Source organism: Macaca fascicularis, chromosome 2, assembly GCF_037993035.2.
Source record: "Macaca fascicularis isolate 582-1 chromosome 2, T2T-MFA8v1.1".
Lineage (NCBI taxonomy): Eukaryota > Metazoa > Chordata > Mammalia > Primates > Cercopithecidae > Macaca > Macaca fascicularis.
In genome coordinates this window covers 52009110-52029436 of record NC_088376.1, presented here as the reverse complement: position 1 = coordinate 52029436, position 20327 = coordinate 52009110, and the positions used below count along the sequence as shown (strand labels likewise).

Below are 20327 nucleotides of genomic sequence, written 5' to 3'. Positions count from 1 at the left end.
AGCTTAGGCAATGTAGGTCTTGGTCTTGGTCTTAGGTATTGGTTTATGGCAATGTTCTTCCTATTTTAGGAAATGATTAATACAGGAGCATTTCAATGCAATAAAAGCATTTTGACAAAGCCTGCTATCGTTTATCAAAATAGGATGTGATGTATGCCAAAGTGTATTTACATTCAGAAAACATAAATACACATTTTATTTAAATGAAGCCTTAAGAATTTGAGGGTTAACTTTTAACTTTGACCTACGTAAGATGTGTACCAATAGGACATGGTAAAGCACGGAGTAAAGTCTCCAAATATTATCAAATTCATCTCTCAGAAATAAAAGTGTGTTCAGACTCTTAAGAAAGTTTACCCTGGGGCTCAGACAAGTCTCTGTGAGATTGATTGGTCCAGGGTTCTGGTGGGACCAGAGTGGAATTGTACCTTTGTACTGTAGACTTTGCAGCTGCAGTTGTGTACCTAACTGAAATTGCACTCTTGTTGTCCTCTTATCAGTCATATGGACTGAATGACTCTCTGCTTTTAATCTCAGTGGTCTTTGATGCAACAATTTTGCTGTTGTTAAGGCATATATTTATTAAGACTCTTTCTGCGCGTTCCTTGCTATGGGTTTAGGGACAGAGTTCACACCAGTGTCTTGCCCTTTTCCCATGCCTACCTGTGTCCATGAAGTCTCTCCCAATCTTTTCCTGTTTTGCTTTAACAAATTGGGAAATGGCAACAAACAACTAGAAGGTGAAAACAAATAGGAAAAATGAGGGTATACCCACAGTTTTGCTGCTCCACACAGGCTGCAAATAAGGACACTTTATTTTTCTAACTTCTAGCTTAGCCCTCCCACCAGGGTGGGGGATGGGCAGGGCTGTTCAGCCTCCCAAAGTGCTGGGATTACAGGCATGAGCCACTGCACCCAGTCAACTATTTTATTAATAGGTACTTTGTTTCCATATAATAATAATGGCATATTTCTCAGTCATTTTTTTAGTGAACAATTTTATCTTCTTTGGGAATTCGGGTTTATACAATTCAGGGAAATTGGCATTCCCAATGTATTGGTATATGGTAGTGACTAGGAGGAAACGCTCATCATAGAAACTCCTTGATCAATCCAGAGAATGGTGGCTCTTATTTCCAACACCTGCTCACTCTGCCCAAACTCAGCCACCAGGACCATTGCCAAGTGGCTATGCTACCTGGCCCCAGCACTCAGGCTTAATCTACATAGCCACCACCGCAGAGGTCCTGCCACCACCATGTATGACCTGGAAACAGAGCTTTCTACCTTTCTGCCTCATGGTATCAGAAATCCCACTGCCTCTGGGATTGGGCAGCTCTCTTAACCTTCAACCTTAGAGCCTCTTCAACACAGGTTATCCAGGGGCCCAGAGCAGCCTATCTCATCAAAAGACACCAGTGTGTTGGTTAATAATGCAGATGCCTGGGCCCTGCCCCGACCCACAGAATCAGAATCAGTGGAGTTGTGCCCCAGGAATTTCCACTTCACTAAGTTCATCAGTAGATTCCTGTGCATTTCAAACTTAAGAAACACCAGGCCTTAGACTTTTGAAAAACCACATCTTTAAATTCCGTAGCAGTGAAAGTCCAGAGTTCTCGCACGAGCTCTGCTCTTGTCTTGAAGAAGGGAAAGAAAAATATATCTCACTTTTACCAATGAGCTTACAACTGAGGAAACAAGACAAAATTTGTTCCTCAGTCAGGTTACTCAGCCCCACAAATGTTGAATAGAAATTGGTAAAGTATCAAAGATCACTAAGATGAAAGAAGGCAACACACACACACACACACACACCCACACACACCCACACACACCCACACCCACAATGATGAGCAGTTTTTATTCAAATGGAAGAGCCTTGGTTGTGGAGGGGCTTGCCAAAGGCCAGAATCTAAGTGGGTCCTGCCAAATGGCTACATGATATTGCCCATGTATAGATCCCACTGGGCTATATACAGCCTTCAGTTGGATAACACAAGAAATCAGTTCAAACCAAATTTACTTTCTTTCCATCTTTTCTTTTCCAGATTGCTATTTTCTTCACTGATATTTTTAAGAAAGTTTTAAGCAACTATTAATGGGCATTCACTAGAATACAAACATTCAATGTTAAGTATCTGCACTAGTGAGGGATTAAAAAACACAGGGATTATTTAAATTCAAAAGTAATTTAAAAACCACACACATTGCATGCATCAACAACTCCAGCTTTGATTTAGTGCTGTTAAAAGAAATTAAAAAGAATTAATTTAGCTTTATTAATCTTACTTTAAGGAAAAAAATATATAAACACACACACACATACTTTGAAGTCTCAAATATCCAGATTGATTAGTTATAAACTCAAATTTTTCCAGAGCTAAGAAAGGTATAAGTGAAAAATGTCTTAATTAACTGGTTTATTTTAATATTTCAGCTTAAGTTTGTATTCTATTCCATTACATAATATGTCTGTGTTTTAGTATAAAAATCATGGAAGAATACTTCAGTAAGATGCACTATATTTCTATGACGCCTTCGCAGACAGTTCTCTGACATATATCTGATAAGGAAGCCTCACATAATGAAAATAACAGGGCTAACGGCCAGCCCTCCACTTCAACTTTGGAGGCATCCCTACAACAGGCAAACATTCAATGTGATGTGGTCATTAATTTCTCTAATTATAATGTTATTAAATTATAATGATAATGTCATCCCTAGAAATGATGGCTTCTGATAGAGTTGTCTTCTTTCTCTTTGCAGGGAACATTCCAATATCTATCTTCAAAATGGCCCAGATAGAATTGGGAGACTATATAAGAAGGCCCTTTATCTTCAGTACACAGATGAAACCTTTAGGACGACTATAGAAAAACCAGTCTGGCTTGGGTTTTTAGGCCCTATTATCAAAGCTGAAACTGGAGATAAAGTTTATGTACACTTAAAAAACTTTGCCTCTAGGCCCTACACCTTTCATTCACATGGAATAACTTACTATAAGGAACATGAGGGTAAGTTTAGCTCATGTAGCTGGAATTTCCTCTTACTTTTCAGTAGAAGTGACTTTTAGCTTCTACAATTGTGGACTTCTCTCCTGGATAAGACCTATAACTGCCATTCAGTTCTTAACTATTTTATTTTATTTCATTTTATTATTTTATTTTATTTTATTTTATTTTATTTATTTGAGATGGAGTCTCACTCTGTCGCCCAGGCTGGAGTGCAGTGGGGTGATCTCGGCTCACAGCAAGCTCTGAGTCCGGAGTTCATGCCATTCTCCTGCCTCAGCCTCCCAAGTAGCTGGGACTACAGGCACCCACCACCACGCCTGGCTAATTTTTTTTTTTTTTTTTTTTTTTTTTTTTTTGCATTTTTAGTAGAGACGGGGTTTCACCATGTTAGCCAGGATGGTCTTGATCTCCTGACCTCGTGATCTGCCTGCCTCAGCCTCCCAAAGTGCTGGGATTACAGGCATGAGCCACTGCACCCAGTCAACTATTTTATTAATAGGTTCTTTGTTTCCATATAATAATAATGGCATATTTCTCTTGGTTGCACTCATTCGTGGAAAGTGTGAATGTGAGAGAATTTCTAGGTGGACTCAGTTAGAGTCAGAGAGAGCTGGAGCTTCTTCCCCTGTGCCCAATCCTTTCTGGCCAAATAGTCAGTATAAGAGAAATGGACAATGTGCTTTAGAGCCTAGAAGAGGCAAAAATCCAGAGGGAAGAGAAAGAAGGACTCAAGATGTGAATTGCCTTATCTCTGAAGTTCCTACATGTAAACATACTGTGGCTGTTGTTACCTCCTATCCTAACTTTAGATAAACTCTGCCCCAGCTAAGGTGGCATAAGTAGTCTCATATGTCAGTCAAATTGTACATGTGCCTGGATGACTCTAGTCACATATGAGACACAATTAACTGAAAAAGTCATTTGAATGTAGAACTTGGAAAACTTGAAAATATTACCTGAAAAACAAAGATAAGGTTTGGTGCCAGTGATCTTATTCTTAGTCCTTAACAATGATGGTAAAAAAGGTGGTATTTTGTAGTGATGAAAAGCAAGGTGAAATTAATAGACCAAGGTCTGAGCCCCAGCCTTACCTTTTACTGGTTGAGTGACCTTGGACAAATTGCTAAAATTCTTTCAGCTTCAGTTTCCTCACCTATAAAATAGAGACAATGAGAATACATAGTAATACCTCAATAAATATCAGCTGTTGTCATAAGCAAAAATGCTGAAGTCATGCTACAGTTCATTGAAATTATAATGATCAAGTAGGGAAATTAATTTAAAATTAGATTTGATTCAGTATTTGTTGTCTTTTTAAAAGAGATATTGTTTTAGAAGGTGAATGTGTTGACTTTTCTTGTTTTTGTTGTTGTTTAGGGATAATTACATTCATAGCATAAAAGGCTGACTGTCATCCTATTTCTTTTTAATAATTTCATGGTTTATTAGGGAATTACCATTCATTTTAAAGTTATGGTAATGGTACTGTGGTTTTATTAAAAGAAAAAAAGAGTTCCTATCTTTTAGAGATACATACTCCAGTATTTATGAATGGAATATGATGTCTGAGATTTGCTTTAAAATAATTTGATGATACTGGGGATAAGAGTATGTGAGGGTACAGATGAAACAAGATTGGCCTTGAGTCGATCACTGTTAAAGCTGGTTTGATGGGTACACGGAGGTTCAGCATTTTCTTCTCTCAACTTTTGTGTATGTTTGGAAATTTCCAAAATTAAGAGTAGAAATTTTTTTAATTTTATGGCTAATTCATGGGCAAAATTCTGAGATCACATAAGAAGTTTTGAATTTAGAAGAGGGTAGCCATTTTTCTCAGACTTCCATACCATGACCCGAGTTCTTTACATTGCAAACAAAAAGTCATTTTGCTTTCTGAAAACCCAGTCAGATACTAAAAAAAATTAAAAATGTCTGTGAAGCTTCTAAACACCCTAGCCATTAGCCTTTCATTTTCCTATGTCCAAATAGGATATCACATCCCCAAGGATCACACAGTAGATGCTTAATAAATGTTTGCTGAATGAATTAATGGACTATCTGTTCTCTCATTTAAGTTCAAACACATTCACTTTGTACCTTCATTGCATGTTGCTTCCTAGGGGCCATCTACCCTGATAACACCACAGATTTTCAAAAAGCAGATGACAAAGTATATCCAGGACAGCAGTATACATACTTGTTGCTTGCCACCGAAGAACAAAGTCCTGGTGAAGGAGATAGCAATTGTGTGACTAGGATTTACCATTCCCACATTGATGCTCCAAAAGATATTGCCTCAGGACTCATCGGACCTTTAATAATCTGTAAAAAAGGTACATCTTTTTTACATTATTTTTTACATTATTAAAGACAGGGGCAGGGCAGTTTGTCTTTTAAAAATAAGTCAAGTCTTCTGTGTTGAGATTGAGTAGGTAAGGTAGAGAGGTGGTGACTAGAAAAAAAGGCAGGGAAGAGCCAGGCAGGACTAGCAGAAGAAGGGATAAATGGAACAAGCATTCATATGGGGAAAATGCCAATGAAGCTAAGCTGAAAGAAATATATTCTCCCAGGGATCAGTTTGCTGTATCTAACTTTCAACAGTGGTGCTGAAGAGACATATGACTTTACCAAATGTGACTACCAAAAAGGCACTTCACGGTGATAGATCTGTAGTTACTCATACTATATTGGTAAACATAATATCATAGTATTTATTTCTAACATCATGAAAAAAACAATGTAGCTCAAGAGCCTGAAATACAATCCTAACTTGAACAACAGTTACCTATAAAGACTTGTCTCAGTTTGTGGCTATATGCACCACAAAACAGACACACAAGTTTGAATTCCAATCTTCCCATTTGCCAAAAAGCATTTAATAGTTATGTGGTCAGCGGATATCCAGATATAGGAATGTCTTCCAAGCACCAGATACTGATCATAAAAATTCCCTGAGTGTTTCTATGTCTGTAAAACAGGAGTGACTGGTCCAGACTTATGATTTATTAGAAAAAAATAAATATTAAAATTTTTTAAAACTATAAATCACCTGAAAACATAAGTCAAAATACATGCTAAAAGTTTAATCTTACTAAAATAGTAATTTTAACTCCAGATTCTCTAGATAAAGAAAAAGAAAAAAATATTGACCGAGAATTTGTGGTGATGTTTTCTGTGGTGGATGAAAATTTCAGCTGGTACCTAGAAGACAACATTCAAGCCTACTGCTTAGAACCAGAGAAAGTTGACAAAGACAACGAAGACTTCCAGGAGAGTAACAGAATGCATTGTAAGATTATAGAAGACATGTTAACTTTACTTTTTTCCCCTTAATCCATTAATTCTGCTAAGCTTATTCCCTCATATAAGTAAGTACTGCGTGTCTAGTCTGTGGTCCTTATAACAAAGCATATTGGATGTGCAATTTGATATTCAGCCAAGTAAGTCAAAATAAAAATTCTAAGCCAGGTAAAGCCAGAGGCACCAAACTTGTTTCCCAAACTGGTAAGGATAAAACATCAATTATGGTTTAATGCATATGTATGTGACATTAATACATTTATTTATCCACTAGACTCATTCTAAAAATTATTTGAGGCAGTTCCAAATTATTGAACTAAATACTTAAAACTACATTATATTTTAAAGCATCTAACTATATTTAAGAAAATAGTTCAAACCACGAGTTCTGAAAGGTATTCATTCTACATACTATGTTGCCCTCACTGGGCCCCCTAGTCTGCATCATTCTTTTCTACATTTCAGTTCACTTTACTTTTCTAGAAATGCTTTTTTTTTTTACAGTTTAGACTTTTTCTTAATTCTCAGACACAAAATAATGAGCTTAGTAAGATTATCTATTTCTCATAATTTGCATGAGAAACAGAATCCCTTAACAACAACTAGACCAATAAGTAGAGATTTTTGTTTGTTTGTGTTTAACTTCTTCAAAATAACCTGTACTCAGAAACCGAGAGCACAAAAATAACTATACTACCAAAGTAGAAAAAGAAACTAATTAACAAAGTACAGATTTTGTTTCTAACTTTTACTTTTATCTGGGTGGAAGGTCCTCTTTCCATACTTTAATCCTATCTCTGTTGTGTACCAACAAAAATAGTTGCTATAAAAAGATACTCAAAATTCTAGCCTGAGCAGGTTTGATTTGGTACCAGTGTCACATGTGGTAAACTCAGGATTCTTCCCAGAACTAATTTCCACTTTGGAAATGTTTAGGGCCACCCAGTTTGAACAATGACCATAAGTTTCTTCTGAGTGTTTCAGGCCACCTTGCATATGAACTTTTAGGTCTTTGTGGCTCTGTCCCTGCTGTCCTTCTTTATTTTTTCCCTCCTTCATATCTCTTCCAATCTTAAAAATTTTGTCTGGCAATCTTTTAAAAAAAGCTATTCTTATGTTCTTTTTACAAAAGAAATTTATAGTAGAAAATTGGAAAATTTCTGATAAGCAAAAACATCCATACTACTACTCTACCAACATGATTAATAACTCATTGAATACTAATCTTCAATCTTTTTTCTATTAATTCTATGTGTGTGTTTTGTTTATATGTATGTATATATGCACACATCTGTATTTACACACACATACACACAATGTGTATAGTTTATAACAAAGACAGCAAGTAGGTTTTATCTTCAGTATTGTGTTCATCTGTTACTATGGTATTGATAAGAATCCTCAGGCTGAATTCAGTTCCAAAATGAAAGAGTGCTGTGATTGATTAGCAATGTCTGACATGAGTATAGGAGGGAGGAATACCAGCATGTGTGCCAGATATTTTCCATTCCAAATTGATTCTATTTATATAGAGGTAACTCTCACTATCTCAAGCATTAATGATTATTAGTCACAAACTCTGCTCTTGACTTACAGCTGTGAATGGATACACTTTTGGAAGTCTCCCAGGACTCTCCATGTGTGCTGAAGACAGAGTAAAATGGTACCTTTTTGGTATGGGTAATGAAGTTGATGTGCATGCAGCTTTCTTTCACGGGCAAGTATTGACCAACAAGAACTACCGTATTGATACAATCAACCTCTTTCCTGCTACCCTGTTTGATGCTTATATGGTGGCCCAGAACCCTGGAGAATGGATGCTCAGCTGTCAGAATCTAAACCATCTGAAAGGTAGGATATCTTTATCTGAAATTAGCAGTCAGCTGAAAAAGGTGGTTACTGGGAATCAGAATATAAAAGCTAAATATCTTTGAAATAATCTGAGCGTTGAACTGGCATCTTAGTGTTATTCCTATGATAGTATATATAAAATAATGTAATAAAAAAGACTGTAAGACAAGAATATTATAAAGTAATGAAATCTGAAAATATATTAGTTTTTGGAAAGAACAACTGGCCCTGAAAGTATAGTACTATATATACTTACTCAACTTTGTAAAATATACAGTGTTGTAAAATCCAGAAAAATTGTATGTGGCAGTGGAAAGTACCCTGTTTTTCGACTTATTTCCATCAAGTATAATTAACTTTGTTCTTTATTTGAGCCTGGCCATCCCCTAGTTTAACTCGATAAATTCTTCCTTTATCTCTTTAACTTAGGCAATAAAAACATTCCTTGTTCTTGAAAAATATTAGTTTTTAATATTGGTCTACTGAATAAATTAAGTTTAACATAGGAGTTCGGATACTTTACTTTGACCTGCAAATATAATTGCTTTTATCAAATATGCTCTGGGCCACAGAAGGCCCAGCACAGCAGATGCACAACCATCTTGTACAAGAGAGCTATAATACATGCTCATTTGGTACCTCCTCCTCCACCCAATACAACCCCTTAAAATACATCAAAGCCTCTCTTCTCTGCATATCTACAGATTTGTTCTTTTTCTCTCATCAAAAGAACTACCAAGTGAAACCCCACAGAAACTGGTACCATATTTTAAAAACACATATGCTTAATATCTCTATGCTGTATGTACATAAAAAACAAAGTATGTCTGTTTTAAACTTGAGTTTTCCATCACGAATTTATTTACAGTTGTTTGCCCTCCTTTATAGTACTGTTTCTATCTGTCTATTCCTTCAATTTCTACTTGTCATCACCCGAGCAGTGTTTACAGGGCAATAGGAGAAACATTGGCTCCATTAATCAATGCCTCTTTCTGTTTCATTTCAGCTGGTTTGCAAGCTTTTTTCCAGGTCCAGGAGTGTAACAAGTCTTCATCAAAGGGTAATACCCATGGGAAGCATGTTAGACACTACTACATTGCCGCTGAGGAAATCATCTGGAACTATGCTCCCTCTGGTATAGACATCTTCACCAAAGAAAACTTAACAGCACCTGGAAGGTAATTCACAAAAAGAGTACTATTTCAAAATATGCTCTCCCCTACACAAAGGAACTACAAAAGGTTAATTCAGCAATTACAATTTTAATTGGTATCTGATATTGAGTAACTAGACTGCTAAATATTTATTAAGGTATTGGGTGTAAGAGTCTGAGTTTGAGAACTATGAGTTTTGAGTCCGTGAAAAAAATTGGGTTCAAAAGATATCAAATGCTTGACAAAGTCCTAAGAAAACACTGAATACAATTAGATAAATCAATTAATTTGCTTTCCATTTCAGAAAACATGACACTGTACAATTCAGCAGCATGAAGTACATTTACAGTGCTATATAGCCATCACAACTATCCACTTCCAGAACGTTTTTTTATCATCCCAAATAGAAACTCTGAACCCTTTAACAGTAACAACCTTCTTCCTCTCTTTCTCCACTCCCTGACAAGCTCGATTCTACTTTCTGTCTCTATGAGTTTTCCTATTCTAGGCAACTCATACAAGTGGAATCATACAATATTGGTTCATTTGTGTCTTTTATATCACTTAGCATAATGTTTTAAGATTTGTTCATGTTGTAGCATGCATCAGAATTTCATTCCTCTTTAAGGCTGATTAATGCTTCATTGTATGTATATACCACATTCTGTTCATTCATTCATCTGTTGATAAACATTTGGGTTGTTTCCACCTTTTGGCTATTGTGACTAATGTTGCTATGAACAATTGTTATACAAATATCACTGTTCAAGACTCTGCTTTTAATTCTTTTGCATATCCAGCTACAAGTGGAATCCCTGGATCATATGGTAATTCTATTTTTAATTTTTTGAGGAACCACATTACTGTTTTCCATAGTAACTGCACCATTTTACAGGATCATCAGCAATGTGCAGGGGTTCCAATTTCTTCACATTCTTATGAACACTTTCTCTTTTTTTTTTTTAATTAATAGCCATCCTAATGAGCATGAGTGATATTTCATAGTGGTTTTGATTTGCATTTCCTTAATGACTAGTAATGTTGAGGATCTTTTCATGTACTTTTTAGTCATTTGTGTATCTTCTTCAGAGAAATATCTATTTAAGTCCTTCAGCCATTTTTGAAGTGGGGTTTTTTGTTGTTGTTGACCTGTAGGAGTTCCTTATATATTCAGGGTATTAATTCCTTATCAGTTATTTGCAAATGTTTTCTGGCATTTTATGGGTTGTCTTTCACTTTCTTGATAGTGTCCTTTAATGTACACAAGCTACTCTTTGTACATGTCTGAATGACTTCCACGGCCTCCCAGCCATTCTTTCTGTTTGTCTTCCTTTCCTACTATCGATTTTTTACAAAGCAGTACTGTGATCTTTCAAAAACGTCAATGAGATGATGCCACTCCCCTGCTCCAAGTCTTTACTCATTTATCACTTCCTCAGAGAATCCCTGTTTGCCATCCATATTAAAAATACCCTCCTTGGAAAGGTTAAGTAATTCATCCAACATCACACAATAAATGGATAGCTAGGCCTCGCGCTCAGCCCAGACCTGTGACTCCTGAAGCAGAGATGTCAGTCCCAGGCTACACTGACACCTACATGTGATTACTCCTAAAGCTGCATCTCCAATTCAGAAGGCTTTTGTGAATTTCAGATTTGCATTTCAAACTTTAGCTTAGTGACATCCCCACTTGGATGAGGCTGTTCAAACTTCTCTCCTCATCAAGTACTGCCTCATTTTATAGAAACTATCTCTGAAAGCTATCTACTTTCTTTGCCAATACCTATGAACTTATCTCTGCCTCTTACTGAGATTAGAAAAGCAGGCTCCTGACTGGTCTCCCTACTGCAATCTTCTATTTTCCAATGCATTCTCCAAACAGCTACCAGAGGGATCCTCCTAAAATGCTAATCCTGGATGCTTAAATCTTTCAAATGCTTCTCACTGCCCTGGGATGGGCTGAAACCTTAACTAGGTCCTCCTGCCTATCTCCCATCTATCTAAGCCTCATTCTTCACTCCTCTGCCCTGCCCTGCATGCTATGCTTCTGCCATATTTTCTAGAACATGGCACACTCGCTGTTTTCTCTAAGCCTTCTCATAGGCAGTTTCTTCTTTGTATACACCAGCCCTAGTCTCCGCACTACACACACACTTCATCTTGCTAACTCTACTCCCCCTTTAGATAGTTTTAAGTAATCACTTCCTCTGGAACATCTTTGTGGCCTCTTCGCTGCACTTTTCCCCAACCTCAAAGAAATGCTCCATAACACCCTGTGTTTATTACACTGTATTATATTGATGGGTTCTGGACTGTCTTCTCTGCTAGATGTAAGGTTCATGTGGATAGGGATGAGTCCACCTTGCTTATGATTAAGTCATCAACACGTAGCAAGATTCCCAGCAAAGAGCAGGTGTTTGATGCAGTTGTCAAATGAAAGAAATGATGAATGAGGTGGCTTTGTGCAAGTCAAATAATTACCTTTCTGAAATTTAATTTCTTCATTTGCAAAATAGGGAGAATAATACCAACTTTGTGGTGATGTCACGTGAGTTTCAGCTAATAAACAAAAGCTCCTGGCCGGGTGCGGTGGCTCACACCTGTCATTCTAGCACTTTGGAAGGCCAAAGCGGGTGGATCACTTGAGGCCAGGAGTGCAAGACCAGCCTGGCCAACATCCCAAAGCCCCATCTCTATTAAAAACCAAAAAATTAGCTGGGCATGGTGGCATACGCCTGTAATCCCAGTTATTTAGGAGGTTGAGGTATGAGAATCACTTGAACCAGAGAGGCAGAGGTTGCAGTGAGCCAAGATCGCACCGCTGCACTCCAGCTTGGGCAAGAAAGGGAGAGACTCTGCTTAAAAAACAATAAATAAATAAATAAATAAATAAATGTTCCTGAGCAGCTGGCCAGTGCTAATACACAACAAAGAGTAGCCACTGTGGGCCAGGCGCAGTGGCTCATGCCTATAATCCCAGCACTTTGCAACGCCGAGGTGGGCGGATCATGAGGTCAGGTGATCGACACCATCCTGGCTAACACGGTGAAACCCCGTCTCTACTAAAAATACAAAAAAGTAGCTGGGCACGGTGTCACATGCCTGTAGTCCCAGCTACTCAGTAGGCTGAGGCAGGAGAATCACTTGAACCTGGGAGGCAGAGGTTGCAGTGAGCTGAGATAGTGCCACTGAACTCCAGGCTGGGCGACAGAGCAAGACTCCCTCTCAAAAAAAAAAAAAAAAAAAGAGTAGCCACTGTGTTTTTAAACATTTCACAATTTGATAAAAAGAGTCTATGGCAGAATCCTTTGTCAAGGGATTGACAGGGGCCCTTTTGAAAATTTTCTCTTCACTTGAAAAAATAAACATCCTCCTTGATTCTCTACTTCTTAACTGACCATCCTTCTATGAGTGGCCTGGAACTGTCTGATTTGATTGAGTAACTGGTACAGATTGCTCTAAATCATGGATAATATTCATCTCTAAGCACTGGTCAGAATTTTTCTCTTAAATTAGCACCTTAAGTGAATACCTGCTTTCTGTTCTACTTCAACCCCAGCATTAAACATTTTTTCCCCCGGCAGTGACTCAGCGGTGTTTTTTGAACAAGGGACCACAAGAATTGGAGGCTCTTATAAAAAGCTGGTTTATCGTGAGTACACAGATGCCTCCTTCACAAATCGAAAGGAGAGAGGCCCTGAAGAAGAGCATCTTGGCATCCTGGGTGAGTCCGTGCAGAATATTTATGGTTGGTATATGCTTCCCATGGGCTAAATCAACCTCAGAAAGAATAGTAACTTCAGGACCTACTGCATGATTTCTATGTGTAAAGTAGGTGTGTGGAAGATAAAACAATAAAATGCAGCAGCTAATTACTTTTCCAAATGTAAATTATCAATAGTAAATTCTCATCATTAAAAGCCCTACTGACGGCTGGGAGTGGTAGCTCACGCCTGTAATCTCAGCATTTTGGGAGGCCAAGGAGGGCAGATCACTTGGGTCAGGAGTTTGAGACCAGCTTGGACAACATGGCGAAACCCCATCTTTACTAAAAATACAAAAATTAGCAGGGCGTGGTGGCAGGTACCTGTAATCCCAGTATCTCGTGCCTCCATGCTGAGGCATGAGAATTACTTGAATCCGGGAGGCAGAGGTTGCAGTGAGTCAAGATCCTGCCACTGCACTCCAGCCTGGGAGACAGAACAAGACTACATCTTAAAAAAAAAAAAGAAACAAACAAACACACGCGCGTGCGCGCACACACACACACACACACACAAACACAAACACCCATGCTGACCTGACTTCAAATGGTTATTTTTTTTCTTCAAAGAAGAAGGGGAATTGTGTGTTGTGTATTTATGTGACTTGGTTTAAATAGATAACTAAGTTGTGAGCCTCCGCACTTAAAGATATGTTCCCTTAGAAATAAAATCCAGGCTAGGGCCGGATGCGGTGGCTCACGCCTGTAATCTCAGCACTTTGGGAGGCCGAGGTGGGCAGATCACAAGGTCAGGAGATCAAGACCACCCTGGCTAACACGGTGAAACCCCATCTCTACTAAAAATGCAAAAAATGAGCCGGGCGTGGTGGCAGGCGCCTGTAGTCCCAGCTACTGGGGAGGCTGAGTGAGGCAGGATAATGGCGTGAACCCGGGAGGTGGAGCTTGCAGCGAGCTGAGATCCTGCCACCGCACTCCAGCCTAGGTGACAGAGCGAGACCCCGTCTCAATAAATAAATAAATAAAACAAACCCAGGCTATAATGAGACAAGCAGGATCTGTCCTAGAGCCCTCTGCAGGCTGCCCCTAGGCAGAGTCCAGAGACCTGTTCTCGCCAAGGCACTCAGGCAGAAAAGCCTAGTGGGTGAGCAAATAGAGTATGGATTCAGATTGTCCTGGCTCTTCACTTTTATTTTTCTAGCAGTGACTCAGAGGTATAGTACTTTTTGAACAAGGTATTACAAGAATTGGAGGCTCTTATAAAAAGCCGTTTTTTTGTGAGTACCCAATGCATACATTAGCTGCGTGACCTTTGAAAGTTACTGAACTTGGCCGGGCGCGGTGGCTCACGCCTATATTCCCAGCATTTTGGGAGGCCGAGGAGGGCAGATCACTTAGGTCAGGAGTTCGAGACCAGCCTGGCCAACACGGCGAAACCCCATCTCTACTAAAAAAAAAAAAAAAAAAAAAAAAAAAAAAAAAAAAAAAAGAACAAAAATTAGAAGGGCATGGTGGCGAGCGCCTGTAATCCCAGCTACTTGGGAGGCTGAGACAGAAGAATCGCTTGAACTTGGGAGGCAGAGGTTGCAGTTAGCGGAGATCATGGCACTGCACTCCAGCCTAGGCAACAGAATGATACTCCCTCTCAAAATAAAGAAAAAAGAAAAAAGAAAATTACTGTCTGTCCCTGCTCCCTTCTGTAAAATGGGAACAATAGTTACTAAAGTTGGTATAGGGATTAAATGAGTTACTAGACATAAACACTCAGAAAAACAGGAAGCTCTCAATAAATGTCATTTTGTATAGTACATAAAATATTTATGTAAAATATATATTTTTATTCTATAATTGGTAATCATTAATTTTGGTCATGGAAAATCCAAAACAGTGTTATCCTTCACATCCAAAACAATTCAACTTACCTGCTTTGGGTGGTCAAAGTTTATAGCACCTAACTCTTGGTACAAATGACACACCTCTGGCCAACAGAAGATTAGGCTGAGGAGTGTCAACATTCTGAATAGTTTTTGTAGATGTGTAAACTTACTAACTGGCTTGTACAAAAATGATAATCAATTTCATTAATCTGAAGTTGATTAAAAAGCCCTTCTCTCCTTCCAACCTCTACATATCAGATTGATTATGGATTTTTCAAAAACCAAGCTTTCCATTCACCACAAATAAGCATGTTGCTCCTAGTAGTTCTTGCCAGAGAACACAGTCAAAGAAGATAACTATCTTATACATTCTGCATGTTATATACCAAGGAAGGATAATAATTCTCTCTTTGTTCCCAGGTCCTGTCATTTGGGCAGAGGTGGGAGACACCATCAGAGTAACATTCCATAACAAAGGAGCATACCCCCTCAGTATGGAGCCGATTGGGGTGAGATTCAATAAGAACAACGAAGGCACATACTATTCCTCACATTACAACCCCCAGAGCGGAAGTGAGTACAGCACTGTAACAAATCAACAATGTTTAATAACCCACTGTACTGGTCACTTACAGTGTCCTGCAAAAACTGAAGGCAGGAACTCCCAAGGAAACTGCTCATATATCATTTCTAGGCATCATGCCAGGAAACAAATAAACCCCTTCTCCTACCTCCAACTGGTTTATGGAATTTTGTCCTGCCTTAATTGGATGATTATTGACAATCCTGAGAGTAATTTAGTTGGGTTGTATCAATTATACATTTCTGGAGTACTCTGGGTGATTTTTAATTTTTAAAACAGTTCTTATAAGACTGTACCATGTTAACTTTAGAATATTTGAAGAATTTAGAAAGGTGTAGCCCAAAATATTATCTATAGTTCTATAAACAATCACTCATATTTTTATATAATTCTTCCACTTTCATCTGTATACATATAATATATATTTTAAATATGGTTGAGATCATAGCAAATAAATGTTATTTTAATTTCATAATCAGAGTTTGTTCTTTTAGCATTGCAAGGGTTTTAGAAACATAATTTAAATGATATAAAATATTTCATCATGTGGATTTTTTCACTATTTTTACATATCAAGAAGGACCAGTGAAGACTGGAGACTTTGCTACCACTTGCAGTATGACTGTGAGCAGGTTATTCAGTCTTTCTGGCTTCAGTTCTCTCGAGTGTAAATCTGAGAGATTTAAATAGGATCACCTGCAAAGTTCCTTTCAGTTCTACAATTATTTTCAGTTCCATTTTATTCAATAGACAATGCATTGATTACACTGTATTGCCAGGCATTGTTCTAGCTGATAGAAATATAGAGTCAGCACCTGCCTTCAAGAAAGTTAAGCTCTGTTCAAGAGAAATACACACAAAATAACCTGAAAGGTGCTAGGGACATTCCCGGAAGATGTGTGAGCACAAAGAGGGACACCAATCCCAGGAGAAGGTTTAGAAGAGTCTGTCTGGATGCAGTCACATCAGTCTGTTATCTGACACCAGAGCATAAGTGGGATTCCATTCCAATTTATAACAAAGAACTCAAAAGTGGGTTATTCTAGACTAAACTTAGTCTACTTTGTGGCTCAAATGACCATATTAGAAAGCACACTTCACCTCTCTACTGTGACCTTTCTCACAGGTGTGCCTCCTTCAGCCTCCCATGTGGCACCCACAGAAACATTCACCTATGAATGGACTGTCCCCGAAGAAGTAGGACCCACTTATGCAGATCCTGTGTGTCTAGCTAAGATGTATTATTCTGCTGTGGATCCCACTAAAGATATATTCACTGGGCTTATTGGGCCAATGAAAATATGCAGGAAAGGAAGTTTACATGCAAATGGGAGACAGGTAAGTGCAATTGGGGGAAAAAATTGTTCAATCTCTTTGAAAATGATCCTTTGACAGAAATAGAAATATCTAACTTCATCATTATCTCCAAAAATACCTTAGTATATACCTTTAAAAGATAAGGACTTCTTTAAAAATGCCCACAATGATCACACCTTAAAATAATAACCACACACATCATAACTCTTTAAAGTTATCAAATAGCCAATCAATGTTCACATTTCTCCAATTGACTTACTAGGTCTGTTGTTTGGATCAGTATCCAAACAATTACACATATTACAATCAATTTATATGTTTCCTAGGATTGTTTACTTGCAGTTTTTCTGTTGCAAGAGTCATCGGTCTGGTAGAAGTTTCCCATGTCTTGATTTTATTTATTTTATCGTATGGTATCATTTAACACAGGGGTCCCCAACACCCCCCCACACACACACCCATGGGCCACACAGCAGGAGGTGAGCCTGTTAGGTGTCTGTTAGGAACTGGGTTGCACAGCAGGAAGTGAGCAGCAGGTAAGCAAGCATTATCGCCTGAGCTCTGCCTCCTGTCACATCAGTGGTGGCTCTAGATTCTCATACGAGCGCAAACCCTATTGTGAACTATGCATGTGAGGGATCTAGGTTGCACGTTCCTTATCAGAATCTATGCCTGATGATCTGAGGTAGAATAGTTTCACAGAAACCACTCCCCTTTCCCAACGTTTTGTAGAAAAATTGTCTTCCGTGAAACCGGTCCCTGGTGCCAAAAATGTTGGCGTTCGCTAAAACATGGTTCTTTCTCTCTGCTTCTATTTCCTACAACTAGTAGTTAGATCTAAAAGTTTGATCTAATTCAGATTTCTTTTTTTTTCTTTCAAGACTGCTTCAAATGTGGTACTGGGCACTTCCATCAGGGAGTACATAATTTGTAGTTGGCCCTTAACTGGAGATGTTATCAGCACTGATGATGGTTTCCTAGATTCATAAACTAATCAGGGTTGCATAATGGTAATATTCTAATTCCATCTTCCTTTCTTTATTAGCTGGCATACTTCTCTATAAACAGAAACGTCTTAATGAATTATTTGGTTACCCTGAGGTACACAGTATACAGAAAGGGTATGACAAATACTTGATTCATTCCTTGTATTTACAAGTTTTCAAATTAATCACTCTCCTCTAGCATTCTTCAAAAGCCTCTAAATAATTTTTTTACTTTTAAGTAGTATTGTGCACTCACGGATTTAAGCATATTTGGTGTGTTACGATTCACTGCCATTATTCCTACTGACGTTCAAAGTATCCTTTTTGATACCGAAGGACTTGTTCAGGTTGATTCCTTTATTTTTACATCATAGTAGTCTGAAGATTCTTTGCTTTCTAGTATAATGAGACACCAGGTTAATTTTGCACATTTTCTGAGCCAGAACTGGAACCATTTGTTCCCAAAAGCCCTGTTTTTTGTTTGTTTGTTTGTTTTTTTAGTGAGGAATCATTTTTGGAACCACAATGTGGGCACTAGAGCTGCTTGTTGCTATTGGGCAAACAATTGTTTCGGGGCCTTTTCAGTGGAAGAACATGGGAAAAGACTTTTCAGATGAATTCATCATGATTTCATACTAATACTTTCTATTCAAATTTGAGTCTACAGATTTTTTGGTTTGTTATTGACTGCATCAATCTTATATTTGTATCTGCCTTAAACTGCACTAAAAAATCTTATTTTTTTAATGACACCAACATATTCACTTGATTCATCTTATAACACACATACAACAGTCTCAGAATCACAATTACAACACTACAATCAACGATATGATTACTAAAAACAGTTTAAGATTTGTTTGCCAATCTTTTTGTCCTTAGGGTAGATCCTACCAGAGATTTTTAGCCAAATTACATATTTAAAGTCACCTGGAATAGTTCTTCTCTACATAGTTTTGCCATCACTGGATATACGGGTTAATTCATTATACTCCTCTGTTTCAGCAACTGCTTTTAAAACTGTAATATTATTTTATGTAAAATATTCATAACTCACTATAGTAAACTTATTTATTTATTTTTTTGCTTTATAGTTTATTTATTTTTTTGCTTTATAGTTTATTTATTTTTTTGAGACGGAGTCTCGCTCTGTCACCCAGGCTGGAGTGCATTGGCAGGATCTCAGCTCACTGCAAGCTCCGCCTCCCGGGTTCACACTATTCTCCTGCCTCAGCCTCCAGACTAGCTGGGACTACAGGCGCCCGCCACCACATCCGGCTAATTTTTTTTTGTATTTTCCGCCCGCCTCAGCCTATCCTTCCATTTTTAAATAAACAAATGTGTGTGTATTCATATCTTTGCTTTTTTCACTTCACAATAGAATCTGAACATCTCTTCATAGTATTGTATGGAAATATTGCTCATTCCTCATTTCTTTGCATAGTATATATTACTCTGATGTGTGGACATGCTACAGTTTATACAATCAGTCCCTTATTTGACAAGTGTTTGGGTTGCTTCTAGTCTTTGCCTTCACAAATACAAAATAATGTACAGCTTTGTTAGCCTTGTTCACGTCTCTTTGTATTTTTGCCAGCATACCTTTATGATAAATTCCTAAAAATTGTATTGTTGGAACAAAAGGTAAATGCTTATACAGTTTTGTGAAATATTGCCAAATCCCCCTCTGTAGTTGTGCCAGTTTGTATTTCCAGAAGTTACAAGTGAGATTATCTGTGTTTCCACAGCATTATTACAAACTATATTGTCAAATTTGGGGATTTGCACAAATCTGATAGGAAATAAATGGTACAGTCAAGGAGTGGATCCTATTTATCTTTTTCTATATGGCTATCCAGTTATCCACAAAAAAGCTAAACTTTCCCGCATTGATTGAAATGCTGCCTTTATCATCTACTAAAATATTTATACATAAGTGAGTCTATTTCTAGATTTTCTATGCTGTTCTGCTGGTCTTTATCTATTCATGCACCAATACTATACTGCTTTAATTGGAGGGCCCTTTAGTATGTTTAATGGCTATAGCTATGTCTCATTTCTCTTCTTTTCCTTCATTTTAATGACTAATTTTGCTTACTTATTCTTTCTACTGAACCTTAGAAAAACTTACCTAGATCCAGAAAAAGGCTTGATAGTGTTTTATTGGGATTGTTTCAAACGATGTAAGTAGGGAGAACAGACATAATTATGAAGTTGAGTCATCCTACATAAGAATGTATGTCTTTCCATTTGTTCAAGTCTACATTTGTGTTTTTCAAGAGTATTTTATAGTTCCTCTTATATGGATCTTGGATTTTTTTTTAAGATTACGCCGAGATGTTTTATTTTTATTTGACCTTTGTAAATGGTAATACGATCACTTAAAATTTTAAATATGTGGCCGGGTGCGGTGGTTCACACCTGTAATCCCAGCACTTTAGGAAGCTGAGGCCAGTGGATCACTTGAGGTCAAGAGTTTGAGACCAGACTGGTCAACATGGTGAAACCCTGTCTCTACTACAAT

At 37.8% G+C, this 20327-nt stretch overlaps 1 protein-coding gene across 7 annotated transcripts in view; it reads left to right on the top strand.

Moving 5' to 3' along the window:
• The window catches only part of CP (ceruloplasmin), a 58838-nt gene that overhangs the window by 6760 nt on the left and 31751 nt on the right, over positions 1 to 20327 (top strand). For all 7 annotated transcript variants that reach the window (XR_001488508.4, XR_006696178.3, XM_005546062.5 and 4 more), the window contains exons 2-9: positions 2767 to 3014; positions 5135 to 5347; positions 6130 to 6303; positions 7911 to 8165; positions 9172 to 9343; positions 12904 to 13043; positions 15338 to 15490; positions 16627 to 16838. Coding sequence is in view for 5 of the 7 variants with exons in the window: in XM_005546062.5 (XP_005546119.3) it covers positions 2767 to 3014; positions 5135 to 5347; positions 6130 to 6303; positions 7911 to 8165; positions 9172 to 9343; positions 12904 to 13043; positions 15338 to 15490; positions 16627 to 16838 (1567 nt within the window). In the remaining 2 variants the exon portion in view is untranslated. The remainder of the gene's footprint in view (positions 1 to 2766; positions 3015 to 5134; positions 5348 to 6129; positions 6304 to 7910; positions 8166 to 9171; positions 9344 to 12903; positions 13044 to 15337; positions 15491 to 16626; positions 16839 to 20327) is intronic.